Raw genomic sequence first — 22,936 nt, forward strand, 5'->3', positions numbered from 1 at the left:
TATACAAAATGGGTGACAATGGATGGAGGACATTATGCTTAGTGAAATATCTCAGTCACAAAAAGACAAATACTGTATAATGCCACTGTTATGGAACAGGACTGATATGGGGGTTGGGAGAAAACTAAAAAAGAATAATGTACATGGCGCTGAAACAGAGAAGGGAGAGAACTGCATAAAAAAATATATGATTAGGTATTATTGGTATGAAAAGAATCCAGAATAAGAGCTGGTCTTGGTATGGGGGGCTGTATAACAATGAAAGAACTTTTTTCCCCAAAGAAAAAAGCGAACTGGGGAAGGGGGGACAGGGAGGAAAATGTGCAACAATGAATGAATGGAAATCCAAGTTCTTTATAAGCTTACAATAAAATTTCAATTGAAAAAAAGAGAAAGACAGTAAACAAATAATTACATAAGTATAAAATGAAAATGTGAAGCGCTATAAAGGGGCAGAATAGAGTGCTATTTAAGACAATAGCAGAGGATATCTGAATTGGTTAGGACAGGGACAGTTAGGAAGAACAGAGGAAAAACAAGATTCAGATTAAAAAATGGTAGGTGTGAAGGCCAAGCAGGAAGAATGAACTTTGGCATTTTTTAAGAAGTGAAACAAGGAACATTGTAAGAACAGGAACTAGGTACAAAGAGACAAATTATGGAGGCCCTCAAAGACTTTAAGCATTTTAGCTTTCATTCTATGAGGTAACATCATTGTTTAAACAATTACTATCCTAAGAACAGGAAACTACAGGGGTGTAAAAAGAGCCACTTTGCCTTTGAGTAAGAACATTTTGATTGTTATATGTTGTACAATTATGAGAATATGTGGATCTATCAGGTAGTTGAAGTATTTACTGAGCTAGCCAGGTGGGGAGAGTAACACTGAAGGAGGACAGAATATATATATTTGAGATCTATTTTGGAGATGACTTAACAGGACAAGAGACAATAATTCTCGGTCAAGGATGAAGTAGAGAATTTGCTTAGACTGGAAGGAGGGAAGTGGGCTGAGGAATGAGAATCCATGAAACAGTGGTACATAGTACAGCAAGCTAAGCAGAGAAAAGGGTGATACCACCAATTTGAGATTGGTGACTAAGCATTTACAATGATGCCAATCTGTCTGCATAGGCGATACTTGGTATCAGTGCAAACCCAAAGATGGCAGATAGCTGCATATTGTCAGGGAAAGAAGACAGAGAAAAGGCAAGGGACTTGAGGACACCACAAAAGGATGGATAGAGGTAGACCACTGAATTTAAGTCAGCCAAAGAGAAAGGTAAAAACAAGAAGGGACTAATAATATTAATAACAATAAATATTTTTTGAAGGGAGGAAAGCTAATAAATAGCAAGTTTCAATCAGCGTGAAAAATTATTAGAGTGGGGTGCTGATAGAAAAGAGGTTATAATCAGAATGGGACATTTCAGTTTGTGATTTCAGATGTTGTTGTTGCTGTTGTGTTCCACTGAATTGGAATCAATGCACAGCTGACCCTCCAGCAGGTTTTCAGAGGCTTTAAATCACATGGAAGGATTTATGATGCCTATCTTTCTCCTATGCAGTAGCTGGTGGATTTAAACCACCTGCCTTTGGGCTGGCATCATAATTCCTTAACAGTAGGCCACCAGAGCTCCTGAATTTCAGATGTAGAAGGTATGAATTCTGAATCTGATTAGGCACAAGATGAGACAATGGGAATAGATGGTTGAGAAGTCAAAGTATTAGGAAGGAAAATGTAATTTCTTATGGTTGTGTTCAACTGGGCAAATACTATCTAAAAAGAGAAACTCAACACAAGAGAATCTGTTCAATACTAGGCTAAAGTCATTCCTTTCATTGCCAACTCACGTTTCCCATTTACCAGGTCTCTCTACTAGGAAATGTCTATTTCTGTGCCCAACACAGTCAGAGCACTGGATCATGGTTAACATCCCTCTCAGCTGACAGCAAACTAGCAGGCATCCTAGGCAGGATGAGGTCAGCACATACTATGTGTTACCTCTCCTGGTTTTGCAAACCTTTTTCTCTAGCTCTTGAAGTTGGGTGAGAATTCTCTCCTTCTCATCATCAGCTTCCTGAAGCTGGAGATCTGTAAAGCCTTGGATTTCCTCCATACTTTTAAGGTTTTCTTGCAAATAATGAATTTCATTCTCCAACTGGTGAATTCTTGCTTCATGTTGCCTCTTGTCAAAATTAATCTATGAGAATATAGTTTCAAAGATGACTTTTAAACAAATATACTTAACAAACTTTTTAGAAAATTGTATTTCATTACTAAAGAGTATACCAAAATTTTGGATTAGCTATTAGGGATGGTTTTATCTTAAACAGTCTCTAGAATACTTTTTAATGTTTGCCAGTTAATTAAATTCACTGCACAGAAAAATAAGATTCTGGCACCACACTTTACTCTAGCAATGTTGTTTTATTTAGTTACATATTGTGAACATCTCTCACTAGCTTCCAAAACAAGAAAGCACAGTGTCACAAATAAGCCTGACATTGACATCAGTGTTCAGCCACACCAGGCTTAACTTGTTACAAGTGAAAATAACAATAAATATATTGTATTTGCATGAAATGAAGCATTCTAATATACTAGAAAACATTAATATTTGCCAAACACTTTACTCCAGCTGCCTCTTGCCCATTTCTTACTCTTGCTTCAAGGGCTCTCTCACAGGCCTGCCTGAATTCTTCTTGCCCACTGGCCAGTTTCTCTTGCTGCAGTACCATTTCTTCTTGGAGTTTTTTCTCTCTAACTTGTGCTTCTTCTTTTTCCCACTGGGACTGTGCAAGAATTTCACTGAATTGTTTTTGTAAATTGACTAGGCTTTCCCCCAAGACATCTGAAGGACTGTCAATTCTGGAAAAGGGGGGAAAAGATGGTATAAATGTTACATTTTAATTTTGGTACCAGATGCAAGTATTTGGTCAATATTAGAACATGAGTAAAAAGAAGTATGTGGCATAACCGTTATTCACTCACAACAATCTACTGAGCATCTCCTGAGGGCAGATAATTATTTTATCAAACAGCTCTTGCCATCCTAAAAATGCAGGTTTCAAAGTAAGCTAACATGTTTGCTCAAAGGGTTAATGTCCAAATCCATCTATTGATCTTTGAAACTGTGCTTAATTTTTAAAAAACAGTCAGACTTCAAAACAACAAAAACATCTCCTGCTTAATGTAACAACTGTCAGGGACTGTGGAATCCTAAACAACCACAGAGAGAAGTGAGCTTTGATCAGGTAAGGAACAAAAATCTGATGTTCCTTGAATTAAAAAAAGGTAATAAAAATAAACAAAACTTTAGTCATTTTACCCATTTTTAAGTACAAAATTTCATGACATTACATTCACCATGTTGAACAACCATTACTTCTGCTTCCAAAAGTTTTTGATGACTCCAAATAGAAACTCAATATCCTTTTAAAAAAAATAACTCTCCCTCAGCCTCTCTTCCCTGGCCCTTATCTAGTCTACTCAATATCTATTCTAAAAAAATATATATGGGATCATATAGTATTTTTCCTTTTGTGCCTGGCTTACTCAGAAGGATTTAATTTCTCTTTATGTCTGAATAACATTCTATTACTAACCCCCTTTACTCCTACTCCCTTATTCACCTAGTGGACACTTGGGTGGTTTCCACCTTTCAAGTACTGTGAATAATGTTGCAATGACTATTAAGTGTGCAAGGATCTGCATGAGTCTCCGCTTTCAAGAGTTTTGTGTATATATCTAAGAGTACAATGCTAGATTATATGATAACTATGTTTTAGCTTTTCAAGGGACTGCCGAACTGTCTTCCACAGAGTTTATAAATCATTTACCATTCTCATCAGCAAAGGATGATGCTTTTAAATTCTCCACATACTCCACTTACTATTTTCCATTATTCTGACAACAGCCATCCTATTACTGTTTTGTGCTGTTGAGATGATTCTGATTCATAATGACCCAATAAAACCAAGCACAATTGACCTATAGTTTCCTAAGCCATAATCTTTATAGGAATAGGTTACCAAAACTTTTCTCCTGTGAGCTGCTGGTGGGTTCAAATCTTTTGGGGTTATGCGGCTAGTCAGGGCCTTAACTATTTCAATGTGAGGTTTCTTTGTTATCGATCCAATAGTGGCCGTGTGTTAAAGAGTTGTAGAGATAGGCAATCTCCTTTCATGTGATTTATTGCCTCTGAAAATCTGCCAGAGGATAAGCTACGGGTCAGTTACAACTCCATGGCACTCAACAATAAGAATGAAATACTATCTCATTGTGGTTTTGTTTAGCATTTCACTAAAGACAATGACCAATTTTGCACGTGCTTCTTAGCCATTTTCATCTCTTCTTTGGGGAAATGTCTAGTCAAGCCCTGTTCTAATTTTTTAAATAAAGTAGTATTCTATTGTGGTTTTTTGTTACAGTTTAGACAAAAGATTCTTCTTGTTGTTGTTAAGTGTTGTTGGGGCAAGTATGACTCACAGTGACCTTATGAAGAGATCTGAACCATGTCTTATCTTGTGCCATCACCATCTTTTAACAACTTCTGTGTATTTTGTTCAATGACTTTAGTTACACTTTTCCGCAACAGATCAACATTCTCATTATTTCCATTCTTGCTTCCATTGTTTCTAGTAATCTAGTTTCCCTGGCTACCTTTAACATTTCATGTTTCCTTTAGAGTAACTGATGACCACATCATTTTAAAAAGATGAATTTTTTTTTTTAAAAAAAGTGAAGTGAAGCATTTATAGATTATAGTGTTTATTTCACGGGCCAATCTATTGAGCTGAAAGGTGACCCCTGAGAGTGTTTTCAGTTAAAATTTTAGAGCATTATAAAGGCAACAGTCTCAGGGGTTCCTCCAGTTTCAACTGAAATAGTAGTGTCTTTCTTTAAGATTTTTAGTTTATTCTATCCAGCACTATTCATTTTGAATTATGTCATAATAAGAATGCACTGTCAAAAATAATTTCTTGACATTTTACTTCTAAGTTTATTTCCTGAATTTTATGATGTTGTTGTTGAACATACACACAGCAAAATGTACACTGACTGAACAGTTTTTAAATGTGTTATTTAGTGACAAGGATTACTCTATTTGTTGTTCAATCATTCTTACCTTCCTTTCCTGAGTTGTTCTTCCAACATAAATTCATTGCCCCTTAATATTTCTGCCTAATCTTTTGAATTGCTGTTCTCAATCTGATCCCATATCCACTCCCTATGTTTCATTCTGAGAGTTCTGTTGGTTCAGTTCTTAAGTCAGTGTATCCATTTTGAAGTTTGGGGTTTGGTTTTGTGGTAAGTACTTTTAAAAAAAATCTGGTGTGTGCTATAGCTTCAACTTTTTTCTTTTCCACATAGAAATTTAATTTTTCCACGATCATTTGTTGAAGAAATTCCCCAATAAATGGACTTGGCATCTCTTTCAATTAGCCAGATATATGGCCTTATTCCTGGCCTCTCAATTCTATCCCACTTAACTAAGTATCTATTATACTAATACCATATTTTAAAAACATAATAATAACAAATTTATTTTTTGATGTTGTTCTAGTCAGAACCGACCCATAGCTGACCCTCCCTACAGTGGGTGTTCAGAGGCAGTAAATCTTATGGGAGAAGACTGTTCATCCTTCTCCCATACTTACCTACAGTAGTATTAAAAAAGTAGAATATAATATAATAATATCTACACAGTTAAATAGGGAAATAAAGGAAGTTTAAAGAATTAATTCTGCATAAAGACAGACAAATAATAAATGTGTAAGAACAAAATAACTGTGCTAATCTCACACTAATTTATATCATAGCTCTGCAATGTGTTTTGAAATCAGTGAATTGTGAGTCTACATACTTTGTTCTTTTTCTCAAAACTGTTTTGGCTATTTGGGTCCTTTGTAATTCCAAATAAAACTGAGGACTAATACTTCCTCTTCATTTGATTCTGTTGAATGTGTAAATCATTCAGAACGGTACTAACATCGCAACAACATTTAAGTCTTCCAATCCTGAAACATGGGATGCCTTGTGTCTTTCCATTTATTTAGGTCTTCCTGAGGTCTCTGAAGGATCTGCAGTGGCAAAGTGGTGAAGCACTAGGATATTAACGGAAGTACTGGTGTTTTGAACCCACTGGTCAGTCTTGGGAAGAAAGATGTGACAGTGTTGGAAACCCTATGGGTGGTTCTGCTCCATTCTACAGGATCACTATTAGTTGGAATCAACTCAATGGCAGTAGTTTATTTCAGCAATATTTTATAATGTTCTTGTGTCTCTTATCTGGTTAAATTTAGTCTTAAGCATTTTAGATGCTAATGTAAAGTGGAATTGTCTTCTTAATTTTCTTTTCAAATTGTTCATTGTTGATGTATAGGAATGCTGACTTTGTACCCAGTCACTTTGCAAAATTTGCTTAGCTCATAAATCAGCTCTAGTAGTCTGTGGATTCTTTGTGATTTTTAACATATAGGATCGTCTGTGACTAGAGATGGTTTTGCATCTTTTTTCCAGGTTTCTTCTTCCTGAGGTTGGTTCAGGATAGGACAAGGTTCAGAACCACTGTTTGTAGGATCATTGTAAGTCATAGTCATCTCAATGAAATATAACCACTACCACCAATCACCACATATTCATGTGCCATATCCAGAACTTCCACTACAATATTGAACAGCAGTAGTAAAAGTCAAAGCCATCCTTGTCTTGTTTCTGAAATAAGGGGAAAAGTATTCAGTGTTTTATTATGAAGGTCACTCTAGTTACTTATTGTCTTTTGATATTTGCTAACTAAAGTGAAGAATCTTACTGTACTATCAGATAATATGCAATGAACATTCAAAAGTTACTTTCAAAATTTTAACTTTCAAATTGGAAAAAGTATAAAGGTTTTGAGAGGTGAAAAAGGAAACCAGTAACAGACATTTCAAATTAAACGATTCTGTATTTCAGCCAAAGAAACGGGATAAAGGGAAACCACAAAATAAATAATCCATTTACAGTATTGGAAAGGTGCATTTATCAATCAAATTAATATTCATAACTTGATACACCTCTATACTTGAAATTCTTGATTTTTTTTTACCTTGTTTCCCCAGCTCCCGACTTCAGCCTTCTCCTCAACTCATCCACACGAGCTGCCACTTCTTCTGGACGAATCAAACCATTAACTACATGACTGAGATGATCCTGAAAATCTTTAAGTTGCTGTTTTAACAAGTCATTGTCATCCTAAAAGGGGAGTGAAATGGGGAAGTAAAAGTTAACAAAACAAAATTTAATCTATACCTCCTTTGCCATGAAACCAGAAGAGATGGATGGTTCCTACTTACCATTATTGAACATTGTTGTCAAGGATTCAACAGAAAAAGCCAGATCAAAAGGAGGAAAATACAGAATAGAATTTCAAATTATCATAAGTTCCAGATTTTCTAGAGCCAAAGGGATTAGATGAACTCCTGAAACTATTTTCCTGAGATAATCTTTAAAACATATCCCATTAAATATTCTTAAAACCAAACAGTACTACCACTTGTCTGACAGTTTGCTAAACTATGGTAGCTTGCATGCTGCTGTGAAGGTGAAAGCTATACAACTGCTATTTCAAATACTAGCAGGATCACTCAGCCATGGTGGACAGGATTTGGTGGAACTTCCTAAGACTAAAACAAACTCATTAAGGTAGGGATAACATTAGGGTAGGGATTAGAGTTAACATTAGGACAGTTTTAGGGTCAGCATTAGGGATAGACTGCATTTGGGAGAGCTTTAGGGACAGCCTTAGGTACACAGATTTAAAAAAAACACACAAAACAAACCCCTAAAGAAACTAGAACCACTACCCAAGAGATTATATGCACACCCATGTTTATTGCGGCTTTGTTAAATAGCAGAGCTGGAAACAACCCAAGTATCCATCAATAAAGGAACAGATAAGAGAAGCTCTGGTATATTCACACAGAGGAATACTACGCAGCCCTGAAAACCAAGGAACTCATGAAATATTATGCAAAGTGGATGATCCTAGAGGACATTATGCTGAGTGAAATATCTCAGTTACAAAAGGACAAATATTGCATAGGACTACTACTATAAAACAGGACTGACACTGGGGTAGAGGGAAGACAGAGAAGGAGGGGAGGAATGATGCATACTGTATTGAAACAGATGAGTGAAAGAACTGTTTAAAAGGGATATATGATTGGGTATTATTATCATGACAGGAGTACAGAATGAGGGCTGCACAGTGCAGTGGACTTGGGGGAGCGATTGCATAACAATGAAAGCGTTTTCCTTGTACTTATCAAGGCAAAAAGTGAATTGGGGGCAGGGGGTGGGCAGGGAGAAAAGTATAACAGTGAATGACTGGAAACCCTAGGTCTCTGTAAACATTCATTAAAAATAGTATAAAAAAAAAGAGGGAGAAAAAAACCCCATCACACCAAAAAACCCCCCAAAACTAAGGAGTCATTTAGCTTAACTAGTGAAAAATGTCTACCTTGAGCAGCATGCTTTTTATCAATTGGTTTGCTCACAAAGTTCATCTATATTGTGTTTCATACTATTCTTCATTAAAAATATGTTCCATACAATCATTCCTATGCATTGTTTTAGAAAATCAACCACCACTGGACCTTACTCATAATTACCCAATCTTTTCAGGTCCCCACCAGATCCTTTCCATTTCCTTCAGCCCCCCAGCAGTATGCTTTTAAAGAATTCTCTATAGGAAGGAGAAGGTGATACACAAAAAGGGGTGATTAAATATTTAATTATATTAATAAATGGCAATTAATGCTTTGTAAAACAAAATGTCTATGAATGATTATATGAAAAACTTGGGATATGTAAATCTTTATTCAAATAAAAATTTAATAAAGAACTCAATCTCTTAAGATTAAAGTGACAATAGCAACTACACACATCTGTAGATGAGAGGTAGTGAATTTATGTTAATATAAGACAAGTTAGAAAAGGAAGGTGAGAATGGTTGTACAAGCTGAAGAATGTAAATGTCACTGATGTCTACATTTAGAAACTGCAGAACTGATACATGATTTGCTGTGTCTACTGTCAAGAACATAATGTTTAAAAAGCTAACCAACCAAAAAACACCAAAACATCTGCTCATGTATATACAGCATGATTATATGATAGTTTTATTTAACTCCTTTTACCAATTAAAAAAAAATCTTTTCTACTCAGTTGTCATACTTTGCTCACTCTTCAAATAACCACATAAGTAGGCATTATTATATGCCATGTGATACAAATAAATAAATAAAACCACTTATGAATGTCTTAATGAAAAAAGTAAAATTTAAGTAAGTCAACTTCAACTCAGGGAACAAAATATATAAGAGATGAGAAGAGGTGGTAATTTGAGTGAATTTAGTGTCATTAGTTAGAAATTTCTTGCCTGGCTTTTTAAAAAAGCCTTCTTCAAAACCATATAAACTGTGCCTTTATTTCTGCTGAGGTATAGCTGCTATTCTTCAGGCAGCCAAACAGACTAGATACCTGAGGTGATCCAAGTTTATTTGCTCAGGCACTCTTTGAGTGAGTTCAATTAACCAGAAAATATCATCCACTTGCTTCTCCTGCAGCCTGCTGGGCAGATTATTGTGACAACAGTTATTAAAAAAAAAGAAAATCTACCAGAGAAAACTAATCTAAATATGAAATGACTGCATTTTTTAAAAATGACTGCATTTTTAATAGTAATCTTTCTGAGAAGAGGATTGTGAAAATTGTTTAGAATTAAGAAATTCTACCGCATGCCACCTACTCAATTCCTGGAAGAAGAATGTATCAATCTGATCATTTTAGCTTAGTTTGGTGAGAAATCTGCTTCTAAAGAAACTACAAACACTACTCCACCTCACATACTTTGGGCATGTTGCCAGGAGGGACCAGTCCATTGAGAAGGGCATCATGCTTAAAAGGGTGGAGGGACAGAGCAAGAGAAGACCCTGGATGAGATGGAATGACACTGGGACTGTGGCAAAGGGGTGAGGTGTGTCAGAGACAGTGAGATTGGCTCAAGATAAGACAAGGTTCAAAGCTATTGTATGCAGGGTCACTATGAGTCATAGTTGACTGGACAACACATAAAAACAACAATTCTAACTCTGTATCAAGGGGACGGCAAGGGTAACTGTGTACCCAGAGACAATCCACACCCAATTTCAAGGTAAATAAGTCACTGACAGAAGTGGGCTGTAAGCAGAAATCCCTTTCTGGTCCTATCTGGCTTCCTTAGTAATGCATCTTTCAATAAGTATGGTTCCTCAGCTGGCACACCCTAGGACTTGCTCCAGGACTAAGTGCTGTCTTCTGCCCCCAACTCAACAAACCTCTGCTCTTTATACTGTTGACACTACATCCATCTCTTTACACCATCAAACAATATAAAGGTAATCTATACCTGCAGTTGTTTAAGTTGTGTGTGGAGCTGACTGCGTTCTTGTTCCTTTTCTTCTGAGAACTGGACTTTTTGGAGGGCATTCTCAAGGGCTAGTCTTTCCTTCTCAAGTTCTGCTTGAAGGGTGGATTGTTCTAACTATTGCCACAGGAAGCAATGAGATGGGGAGAAAATGAGATAACAATAATTTCCAACCTGAAAAGGCATAAGTAAATTTGCATATACCCAGAAGCCCTTTTAAACCATGGTTTTCTAAATAGCTCAGTTTAAAGTTTGTGCTTACAAGGGAAAAATACCCCAGATATTTTTCTCAATGAATATTTAATGAGATGAAAACATCAAAATCAGGTCAGCTTAGGCACTTCAACTAAAAAAATCTCCATAGTTGAGCCAAATCAATTATTAAAAACTCTACAAGTGATTTAATTACTGTTCCTTTTTCCCTTAGACCTGTTCAAGTGTGCTTCTCAAATACCTGTATCAAAATTGCCTGATGTACTTACTTAAAATACAGATGCCTAGCTCTACCTAGACTTTATAATTTAAGGTATGGCTTAGGAATTTGCATTTAATCAGTTTCACAAGAGATTTTACAAATTATAGTTAACCAAAGATTTGCAGTTCAGGAGATCAAAGAAAAAAACCTGTTAGGCTAAGTACTCTAAATATGTAGGATCTGAAGACTAGTTCTAACTTTCAGTGAATAAATTTCTTAAAAGGCAAGCTAATTATACTTTTTTAAAATAAAAAACCCAACAGTGAGGACAGAGGGCATTGGAAGTACAAAGGACAATGCTGGAGGGGTTTTTTGCCAGTGAACTATACATTCTTTATCATTGAGCATTCCCTTTTTATCCACATGAGCAAAAAAGCCCTAAGCTTTCAATAAGCAATTTTATTTTATTACATACCTACTCTCACGAATTGCTGTTAAGTCATAATCAACTCGTAGCTGACTTAGTCTAGCAGATTTTCTAAGGCTGTAAATTGCAGGAGAGATTGCCTATTGTTTTCTTTGGAATCACTGGTGGATTAGAACTGCCAGAGAGGTATCACCTTTGGATTAGCATGCAATTCTGATGGACTATACCATCAGAGCACATGTACTTATTATGTACAAGAGCCAGACTGTGTTTTGTCCAACAAAAATTGAGCTAATTTTGGCTACAGCACAGGGAGAGCATTTCAAATACGAGTACTTCAAAATACTGACAGTGAGTCAGTAAGACAGTTTTACCTTGGATATTTATTTACTCTTAAAAATTTTATTTGTAAGTTTTCAGTGAAAGTTTACGAATCATACTCGCTTTTCAATCATTCAAATATATACCTGTATAACATGAATTATCCTTGATTAATTACAATGGTGGCCTAGTGGCAAGAAGCTGCACTGCAATCCTAGAGGCTCACAGTTCAAATCCACCAGATGCTCTGCCGGGGAAGGAGGGACAATCGCCTCCTGTACCAGTCAGATCTGATTTGACGGTACACACACAGACACAAATAATAAAATAAAAAATTAGAAAAAAAATTTCTAATCAACCTCATTGTTTATTGCTTTTCCCTTCACTGAAGTTATTTGTTAATTTGTATTACTCTCTCCTTCCATTCCCATCCTTGTTTACCATCCACAAATGACTGTGTGTAAACATTTCCTTAGATGTTTACAACAATGGGTCTTTTACCAGAAGCGCCTTTTTTGGTGACTTAGTCATTCAAAATCATTCATCCTAGATTCATCCACATTGTGTAGTTATTTCACAAAATCTTTTTTTTTAAAAAATTTTATTATTTTTGTGTGAGTGTACCGTCAAATCAGATCTGACTGGTACAGGAAGACACTGTCCCTCCTTCCCTGGCAGAGCATCTGGTGGACTTGAACCATGAGCCTCTGGGATTGCAGTTGCAGCTCCTTGCCACAAGGCCACCAGAGCTCCCCTATTTCACAAAATCTTGACCATTTTTTTAATGATATCTAATTCTTGTGGCCGAGTGGCAAGAAGCTGTGCTGCAATCCCAAAGGCACACAGTACAAGGCCACCAGCTACACTGAAGGAGTAGGATGGGCAATCTCCAACTGTGTGTTTAACAACCTCTGAAAGCCTGACAGAGGGTCAGCTATCAGTCGGTTCTGACTCTACAGTACAAAACAACAACATGGACAGCCAAAAAAACAAAATCTGTCCTGGACAGGTTGAAGCCATGGTCACAATGTTAAGTCTTTCCATGTACGTGCATGCTATATTTGTCCAGTTAGTTTTGGGTTTCTAGCAGTAGGGTTTTTAGTTTTCTTTGCATAGATCTTCTGTATCCCTGGTTAGGTTTATTCCTAAATGTTTCATCTTTTGAGTGGATATTGTAAATGGTATTCTTTTTCTTAATTTCTTTCCAGAGTTCTCATACTACTGAGATAGATTTTTTTTTATGTTTGTTGTACTGTGTTTCTTTGCTGAAACTGTCAACTACATGTGGTATTTTATGGTGTTTGCATTTTGGGTTTTTTTCCTCTGGTCAGGCCTGAACCACATGCTCATCCTTTTTTAAAATTGGTTTGCATATAATCATTCACATACATTATGTTTTATACACATTCTTTGTGTTTTGAACAATCATTAAAATTACCCTTGCTTTAGATCCAGTAATTTTCTTGCTGAGACTGGGATTTTTCTATATAAAGGGTCATATAAGCTGTAGTGATGGTTTTGCCCCCTTCTTGTCAGCTTGGACCCCTTTTCTTTCTTTTTCTTGCCTTACTGATCTGGCTACAACTCCCATATAATACTGAATAGGAAGGACAATGCATTTGAAACTAGTTAAGGGCTGGTTTGAAATTCAAAAAGACTTTATTTGAAAAATGTTATCTAGAAGTTTCATTATTTAAAAATATATATATTTAGTTCCATCTGAAATTGTTTCATGTTACTATCCCCCAATCTCCTATTAAAACCTTGATTTTGCCAATTACTGTTTTTAAAAATATGGTGCTCTTGAAAAATATAATTTTTACAATTGGCAAATGAATACAAATGTACATCATTCAAATCTACCAGTTGTTCCGTGGGAGAAGGACAGGGAATATCTTCACATGTGACTGACTGCCTCTGAAAACCTGCTGGAGGGTGTTTTTTTTATGACATACAATAATGATGACAAGATAGTTCTACTTTTAGTTCTTTTTCTAATCCTTTCCTAATAGGAGTGCTATTTCAAATGCATTTCTGATATTCAAACTATCCTGTTTTCTTTCATTTTCATCCAAGTAAGCATATACAAGGCACTGAAAAAAAACAGAAAGAAGCAGATACAACCTGAGCATTCCTCAATCTCTGCAATCTAAAAAGGTAATTATAATACCGTATGATAAAACTGCTTGACCTAGAACAGAAAAAAAAAATGGAAGTGGTTTACTGAACTCACTGTTTCAGTACACAAAAAGGGAAGGTCAAGAGTGGCCTTTCTGGAAGAAAATATAGCTTATTTGGCTATTAGTCTGAAGACATCTACATTTAAATCTGATAAGGAATATACTATAACTGTTTATTCTGATAAAATGTATTTCAACCCCATTCGATCCTTCAATACACTAATATTCTCTCTTGTACCTTTTTCTTTTGATGATAATTTCAATGACTTTTCTCTCTTAACTGCTCGGCACTACTGTTTGGATACTAGATCTTCTCTTTAATTCCCACATTTAAATGTTATTTGTAAGGTCTCCATTCATTCTAGATTGTTGCTCTTTTCATTTTATATACACTTCTTAGACGACCAGGCTGAATTTTTCATCTATATGGTGGTAACTCCCAAATATTTCTTTCTGCCAAGGTTTCCTCCCATAGCTTTAAATCCACAGATCCTGTAGTTGAGTGTTCTCTTGATGCCTTCCTGAATACCTACTCTGCCCACATAGAATTCATCACCTTTTTGCCAACTATCCATCATTATTCTTATTTTCAGCTAATGGAATCACTATCCACTATATAATTAGGCCAGAAATTGAAAAAATATCTTTGCCTTTTCCAGATATTAGTAATTCTAGCTCCTCAATACTTTCTGAGCCTGTCCAGTCCACTTCACATCTACTATTGCCATCTTGGTTCAAGTGGCATCATCTCTCATTTATATCACTGTACAGTCTTCTAAAAAAGACCTCTCTGCCTCGAGTTATTCTTCTTTTCCAATGTATTTCCCACTCAGGAACCAGAACAATTTTTTCAAGAACATTAATGATATAATGTAATCTACAATCAAAAGAGGATAAAATAGATGAATGGGACCTTCTAAGAATCAAATCCCGATGCACGTCCAAAAACTTCTCCAACAGTGTAAAAAGAGAAGCTACAGACTGGGAAAAAATATTTGGTAATGATATGTCAGACAAGGGACTTAATCTAGAATTTATAAAATACTCGAGCACCATACAAGGTAAAGGTAAATAATCCAATTGGAAAATGGGTACAGGACATGAATAGACACTTCACCAAAGAAGATACTCAGATGGCCAACAAGCACATGAAGAAAAATGTTCAAAATTCCTAGCTCTAAGTGAGATGCAAATCAAAACAACTATGAGTTATCATCTCACCCCAGTAAGAATTAGAAAAATTTAACAGAACAGCAAGCAACAAATGCTGGCGAGGTTGTGGAGAAACTGGAACCCTTATTCACTGTTGGTGGAAGTGTAAAATGGTGCAACCACTGTGGAAGGCAGTATGGCACTTTCTCAAAAAGTTGCAAATAGAAATACCATTTGACCCGTCAATTCCACTACTGGGAATATACCCCAAAGAAACCAAACTACCACCCAAGCAGATATATGTACACTCATGTTTACTGCTGCATTATTCATAATAGCAAAGAGTTGGAAACAGCCCAAGTGTCCATCAACAAACAAATGGATAGAGAAGCTGTGGTATACACAATGGAATACAATACTGTATTGAAAAACAAGGAACTCATGAAATATTATACAAAATTGGTGACCCTGGAGGACATTATGCTGAGTGAAATATCTCAGTCACAAAAGGACAAATACTGCATAGTGCCACTGTTATAAAACGGGACTGACATCGGGGTTGGGGGAAACTAAGAAAGATGGGATAAATGATACTGCATTAAAACAGATGAGGAGAGAACTGTTTAAAAGGGATATATGATTAGGTATTATTGTCATGACAGGAGTCCAGAGCAAAGGTTGCATAGTGGAGTAAACATGGGGGGAGGGATTATATAACAACGAAAGAATTTTTCTTTTACTTTTCAAAGAGAAGAACAAATTGGGGTTGGGGGGAGGTTGGGCAGGGAGAAGAGTACAACAATGAATGAATGAGAATCCAAAGTCTCTGTAAAATTTTATTAAAATTAATAAAAAAATTATAAAAGGGGGGGAATGATATAATGTCCCTGCTTTACATTTTCCCTCTATAGACTTGTTATAAAAATGGCATCTTCAACATGACCTTAATGGTCAATTTGGATTTGGCCTTTGCTCACCTCTTCAGTCTTTCTCCTCATATCCCTCACTATCTTTGTTCCTAAAATCCTGAGGCAATCTTTTTCAGCACCCTTAGTGCTAAATGTTCTTTCTCCTTGCTTCTCTGTACAGAACAGTCACCCTCTACTTTTCCATCAGTTTTCACCTAAAGGACTGCCAGCTTCCTAAGGTCAATAACCATGAGTGTACTGTTTGATGCAACATTCACAGCGCCTGGCCTTTTGTAGTCATCTATTTATTGGATAAAGAACTATTTTTCTAATTTGCAAATGTAACTTATATTAGTGGATATTTCATTCAACCATAATAGGAAAGCACAAAATACAATTTAGCATTAACTTTAAAAAAGTCTCTTAAAGTTATTCTGAGAGTGACTACAACTTCATGAATCAACTGCTAAATCCTTTCATAATTAGTGATCTCACATAACCTCCTTAAAACCTATTTTACAGAGGAGAAACAGTCTCAGAGTCATGAAATTATCTACTCAAGTTTATACAAGGGTAATTTTTGAAGTCAGAGTAATTGGTTCCAAATATATGTTTTTTACTTATGAGCATGTTGGGGCGGGTGTGTGTGTGTGTGTGTGTCTATCTACATATACATGACATGTAGAATTCAATCATAAATTAGCATATAATTGAAAAAGCTGACTGCTTAAAGTTACTTTAGTTCTGAGATGGCTTTATGTTTCTACTTACCTGGCTAAGCTTTGTTAGTTTTTCCAAATCTTCCTTGAGCTGGTTGGCTTCAGCATCTCTCATTTTCAGTTGAGCCTCTAGCTCAGCCTCATAGGCAGTGAGATCTCCCTGGGTCTGCTGCAGGGATACATTCATCTCATGCTGCTCCTGGAGGGCAGTTTCTAGCTCGGCAAGCTCCTAGAAAGATTCAGTGTTATGTTTAATTCTGAACCCTCACTGCCTGGTTAGGCATCTGCAAGCCATTAAAAGTAATCTGAACACTGTAAATCAAGTGCTAGCCAACTACTGCTGGTCTGGCACAGAAAGTTTTCATTAACTATACGATGAAGTCTCAGGTTGGACACACACAGCTTAGAAAATGAAACCCTGATTAAATGTAATCCGAAAAATCTACCAACTTACTGTTTAATGCTTTATAGTCTGACTATATTAAAGAAAAAGGAAAAAGAGAGGGAAGAGAAAATTCAAGGGATTATTTTTCATCAGAACTAAATGTTTACACATTATGTCACTGATTCTATCATTCAATGAACCACATTTTCAACTATTCTGTAAGTGCAAAAATTTTTATAATAAAAATATGTGAAGAAAAGATCATTTCAAACATAGCAGACTGGTAAACAAATATTAAACAATGACAAAATGTTAAATTTCTTGAATTTTCTAATTATTCTTTTTGTGTTGGTAAAGAAAATATTTAGAGGCAAAGGAACACGAAGTCTACAATTAATTCTCAAATAGCTCAAGAAAAATATGTAAAGAAAGTATATAAAATCACACCAAAATGATATATGAGCACAATAAAGCAAATGTGGCAAAATATTAATTGGTAAATATGGGGGTATATAAGTTATCAGTATTATTCCTGAAACCTCTATAAGTTTGAAACCATTTCAGAATAAAGTTTGAAAAATAAAAGTTAGAAAAAACAAGGTTTTGGAAAGGATGTAATGGTAGCCCTCACACTGCTAGCAAGAATAGAAATCAATAGAATCATTAGCAAATCTAGCAAAGTTGAAGAATCAACACTGAATCACAGTCCATGTATGACTTCAGTTCCCATGACCATGATATACACTGTTAGTCTCAGCAATGTTTTAAATAGTATCAAGACTGGAAACCACCTAACTGTCCTCGAGTAGGAGAATGAATAAGTAACAAAATTGCTATGTATAATAAATAGAATACTATATAAATCCATAAAAGTAAGTGATTGCAAAAAAAAAAGTAGCTGGAGTTGCTTGTATGCATGTAATTATGAAAAAAAAAACAAACCCAAAACACCCCACAACCCAAAACAACCACCACCAAAAAAAATGTAAAGGAAGTTAATCAAAGAGCATAAACTTTATATAAATCAAAGAGCATGCACTTTTGTATAAATTTTTAAATTATCAAAACAACTAAGAGAAATCATCTCACCCAAGTAAGAATAACAAAATTTAACAGAACACCAAACATCAAATGCTGGTGAGGTTGTGGAGAAACTGGAACCCTTATTCACTTTTGGTGGGAGTGTCAAACCACTATGGAAGGCTGTAGGACACTTTGTCAAAAAGTTACAAATAGAAATATCATTTGACCCAACAATTCCACTACTGGGAATACACTCTAAAGAAACCATAACTGCCATCCAAGCAGACATATGCACACCTTGTTTATTGCGGCTTTGTTCACAATACCAAAGAGCTGGAAACAACCTACGTGCTCATCAACAAACGAATGAATAGAGAAGCTCTGGTATATTATGCTGCATTGAAATACAAGGAACTCATGAAATATACAAAATGGGTGACCCTGGAGGACATTATGCTGAGTGAAATATCTCAGTCACAAAAGGACAAATATTGCATAGTGCCACTGTTGTAAAATGGGAATGCCATCCAGGTTGAGGGGAGACTGAGAAAGGGAATAAATAATGTATCCTGCATTGAAACAGATTAGGGAGAGAACTGTTTAAAAGCTATATATGATTAGGTATTATTGTCATGACAGGAGTCCAGAATGAAGGCTGCATAGTGGAGTGGACTTGAGGGGGAGGGACTGTATAACAATGAAAGATTTTTTCTCTTATTTTTGAAAGATAAGAGCGAAATTGGGGGGGGGGCAGGGAGAAAAGTGCAACAATGGAAATCCAAAGTCTCTGTAAACTTTCATTAAAATTAATTAAAAAAAATTTAACTCATGCAAAACACTACTACTTATGACACTCCATCATTCCTAGTATCATGTCCTTCTCCAAAGAAGAGCCCTCCCTAGCAACATGCCCAAAGTATATGAGGTGAAGCCTCATCATTCTTGCCTCCAAAGAGCACTCTAGCTGCACCCTCTCCTGGGTGAGTACTCTCCTGCACCCTCTCCTCTGTTTGGTCTTTTGCCTGTCCATGGGATGTTCAGTATTCTTCTTCTCCAATACCACAGCTCAAAGGCATCCATTCTTCTGTCATCCTTATTCACTGTCTAGCTCTCAGACCAAGTACAAAATCTAAACCAAACTCACTGCCATCAAGTCTATTCTGACTCCTACTGCAATCTTATAGGACAGAGAAGAACTGCCTGATAGGGTTTCCAAGGCTTTAATCTTTATAACAGCAGACTGCTAAACCTTTTTTCTAGAGTGGCTGTTGAGTTCAAACTACCAGCCTTTCAGTTAACAACAGAGAGCTTATCCATGGCACCACCAAGAATTCTTATAGCAGGAAATAATTTTTAACAATGAGCCTGTCTGGGTAAAGTATACACTACTCATCACTTACCGATGTTAGGTTCCAAACTTATGTAAAAATGGAGGATAACTACATCAGATCACAAAATGGAAAAGATCGTATCATTATACTGCCAAATTTCATCATATAAATGTCAAACCACTGAGAATCATAGACCAACCAAGCTGACACAAAGCTTTATTCATTCCAGTCATTGTTATTTTTATCTTATACCTACTTTGGCATTTGTTACTACTAGATATTCCTCTTTAATGGACAAAAGGGTTGGATAGATTTTGTACTATTATCATAAATGCAAAATGTCAGTAACTAAACTGTCATTAAGTGAGGAGTAGGTATTGTGTCAAAATTTTCTAGGAATAACAAAAAAACCCCCACAAGATGTGATTAGTTTTGCTCCACAAATAATAAAATTTGAACATTTAATAGATCACTTATCTGGAGTTATTTAATAACAATAAATTCCAGAGATAAAATTCAACTAAAATAGTATTCCTTTTCTTATAAATGAAACCCTAGTACATAGTACATTACATTTTTAGACTGCTAACCAAAAGGTTAGTGGTTTGTGCTGAGTCCTCCACAAGCTGGAACCAAGTTGATGGCAAGTAGGTTTGGGTGATTTTCTTAAAAAGAGAATAATCATGGTTATAAGGCACATCATAGCTAAAGAAAAACTAAAAAAACTTAAACCCACCAAATCTCGATTACATCAAACTGGTTCCAACTCATAATGACTCTCCAGTGGGTTTTCATGACTGTGTATCACATGGGAGGAGACCTCCCATCTTTCTCCTGAAGCTGCTAGTGGATTCGAACCACCAGAGGCACAGCCTTTGGGTTAAGCAGTACGACTCCTTTGGTCTACATTAGCAGGGCCTCCTCAATCACCAAATAGTCATTAGTACTTTTCAGCATTTATAATTATGTCACTATTATCCTCTTCAACTAGTTTAATTTAGATATTATCTACACATAAGGTAAAAGAAAAGAGAAAACAAACAAATCACACCTTCCTCATATTTTCTGCATCCATAGCAACTATTTCCAGTTGGTTTCTTTCCTGCTCAACTTCGGTTAATCTCTGTAATAATGCCTCTTTCTCATCCTTCAGCTTCTTGCACTCATTCTGGGCATGAGTTGCCTGGCCCTTGATACATCCCAGATATTCTTGCAAACCACTGATTACACCTTCTAAATCCTTCTTTAGGGCTTCATTTGCTGCTATCTGGCCTAAAAAAGTGAAGAACAAAAGGTAATAATGCTTACAAAAAATGTTTCTTTATATATAAAAATTACAGTCTCCATAGCTCTTTGTTATGAGCTACTAGTGAAATTCCAAGCTTTCAATTATTTCCTGAACCCATAATGTTATTTTTCAAATGCAGGGAGTCTTCCCCCCCTTATTATTCAATTATTCACAGTACAAGAGGATCAATTAGGTATTAAACAAAAGCCCACAACAAAAAAAAATGTTATTTTGTTATTTAACAGGAAAGTCTATAAAATCCCTGTTTAATTTTATTTTTAAAAGTTTAAAATAATAATTTCCAAAGAAAATAATTTTTAAAATGTGTAAAAAAGTCTTGGTGTTAGATACAGATGTACAAAATAGAACTTTTTTAATTGTAAAAAACTGTTTTTAGTTTAATTTTATTTTATTTTGCGTTTGTACAATCAAATCAGATCTGACTTGTAGAGGAGGAGATTGTCTCTCCTTCTCCAGCAGAGCATGTGGTGGATTCGAAACACGCACTTTTGGAATTGCAGTGCAGCTTCTTGCCACTAGGCAACCAGAGCTCAAAATAGAACTTCTTAATATATATTTAAAACTTAATTTTCAATCTGTATGCAGAACAGATCATTCAGGAAGCAGGGCTTTATGAGGAGGGATGTGGCATCAAGATTGGAGACTTATCAACAACCTACGATATGGGGATGACACAATCTTGCTTGATAAAACTGTGAAAGACCTGAAGCACTTGCTGCAGAAGGTCAAGGACTGCAGTCTTCAATATGGAAATGGTAGCACCATGTAAGAAATTGAGATTGTTAGCAATTATGGCTTGCTCAGATCCACAATTAACACTCTTAACACCAACAGTCAGGAAATAAAAAAAATAAATTGCATTGGGAAAAATCTGCTGTCAGGGACCTCTCAGACTGCTGAAAAGCAAGGATGTTAGTCTAGAGACTAAGGTGTGCCTAATGTTATGCTTCAGAGAGCTGGACAATGACAAAGGATGATAGAAGAATAAATGCCTTTGAGTTGTGGTGCTGAATGTATCATGGACTGCCAAGAAAACAAAGTGGTCTGTCTGGGAGAGGGTGAAATCAAGTCTCTCCTTGGAGGCTAGGATTTTGAAGCTCCGCCTCACTTACTTATGGCATGTGGCCAGGAGAGACTGGTCCTTGGAGAAGGGTATCATGCTCGGAAGGGTGGATGGACAGCGCAGGAGAGTGAGACCCCAGATGAGATGGATTGATACAGTAATTGGGGCAATGGGGGTTAGTGTGTCAGAATTAGTGAGACTGGCTCAGGACAGGGAAGGGTTCAGATTGGCTATACAAGGGTCACCATGGGCCACAGGTGACTCAACGGCACATAACAATTACTCGCACAGCAATAACACATTGGTTGTTTTTTATTTAAGCCTCTTGTTTAGAGTCAACAAGTCCTAAGGAAGAGCCTTTGCATTTAAAAGTTGGTTGTTATTTTATTTTGGAGGAACATTCTTCTAAGTGGTACAGCACTCTTCTGTCAATTTGCTATACTGAGGTAACCTGGGGTTGCTGTTTATGGTTATCTGCTGAACCTTGTGCCACTGGGGTGTCAATTGCCTTAATTGGTAACCTATGGTGGACAGTTTTTGGTAGAGCTCCCACTTTAAGACAGGTTTGGAAGCAGGAGTGGCATCCACTTCGTAAACAACATGCCTCTGGAAACTCTATAAACTTTGAGAAACAATGATAGTTACAGAAAGGCTTCAGGCCTTGGTCACTATGAGTTGTGCTCATGACAGCAATCAACAATAACAACAATCTAACAATGGTAGTATAGAAAACAACAAACAAACAAACTCAATAGCAATGATATGGACTACACCACAAACTACCAAAAGAACAAACAAATTTGTTTTGGAAGAGAGTAGTTCTTGGAGGCAAAGACAGTGAAACTTCAGCCCAGATCCTTTGGACATGTTCTCAGGAGGGGCTGGCACTTTGTAAAGGACTCATGGTTAGAAAAGTGAAAGGTCAGCTAAGGAGGGAAGACTGTCAATGACTGTATCAATGGATTTAAACATGGCAGAAATTGTGAGGATGGCACAGGATCTAGGCAGTGTATATAGGATCAGAGTAGACTGAATGGCATCTAACAAAAAGTGTCAGGTACTTTATGAACACTATTTCATCTAATCCATTTTGGTGATCAAAATAAACATTGTCTAACTTACACAACTGAGTTGCCACTGATAATGACAAACGAGGGACTAGGATTTTTTTAACAGAGAGCTTAGGCTCTCACAACTATAGTCTAGTGTCTTTCACCATTACTGGAATGCCACACTTTTTAATTTGCAA

The 22,936-nt window shown here is 36.2% G+C and overlaps 1 protein-coding gene across 1 annotated transcript in view; it reads right to left on the minus strand.

The window, feature by feature from the left end:
* Nucleotides 1-22,936, minus strand: part of CNTRL (centriolin) — a 121,912-nt gene that overhangs the window by 42,946 nt on the left and 56,030 nt on the right. Inside the window, exons 12-17 of the mRNA XM_006890749.1 lie at nt 20,367-20,587; nt 16,629-16,805; nt 10,437-10,571; nt 7,095-7,240; nt 2,665-2,872; nt 2,025-2,204 (exon numbers count right to left, since the gene is read on the minus strand). Coding sequence (XP_006890811.1) covers nt 2,025-2,204; nt 2,665-2,872; nt 7,095-7,240; nt 10,437-10,571; nt 16,629-16,805; nt 20,367-20,587 — 1,067 coding nt within the window. The remainder of the gene's footprint in view (nt 1-2,024; nt 2,205-2,664; nt 2,873-7,094; nt 7,241-10,436; nt 10,572-16,628; nt 16,806-20,366; nt 20,588-22,936) is intronic.

The sequence above is a fragment of the Elephantulus edwardii genome, unplaced genomic scaffold, assembly GCF_000299155.1.
Source record: "Elephantulus edwardii isolate Elephantulus edwardi_28Jun2011 unplaced genomic scaffold, EleEdw1.0 scaffold00092, whole genome shotgun sequence".
Lineage (NCBI taxonomy): Eukaryota > Metazoa > Chordata > Mammalia > Macroscelidea > Macroscelididae > Elephantulus > Elephantulus edwardii.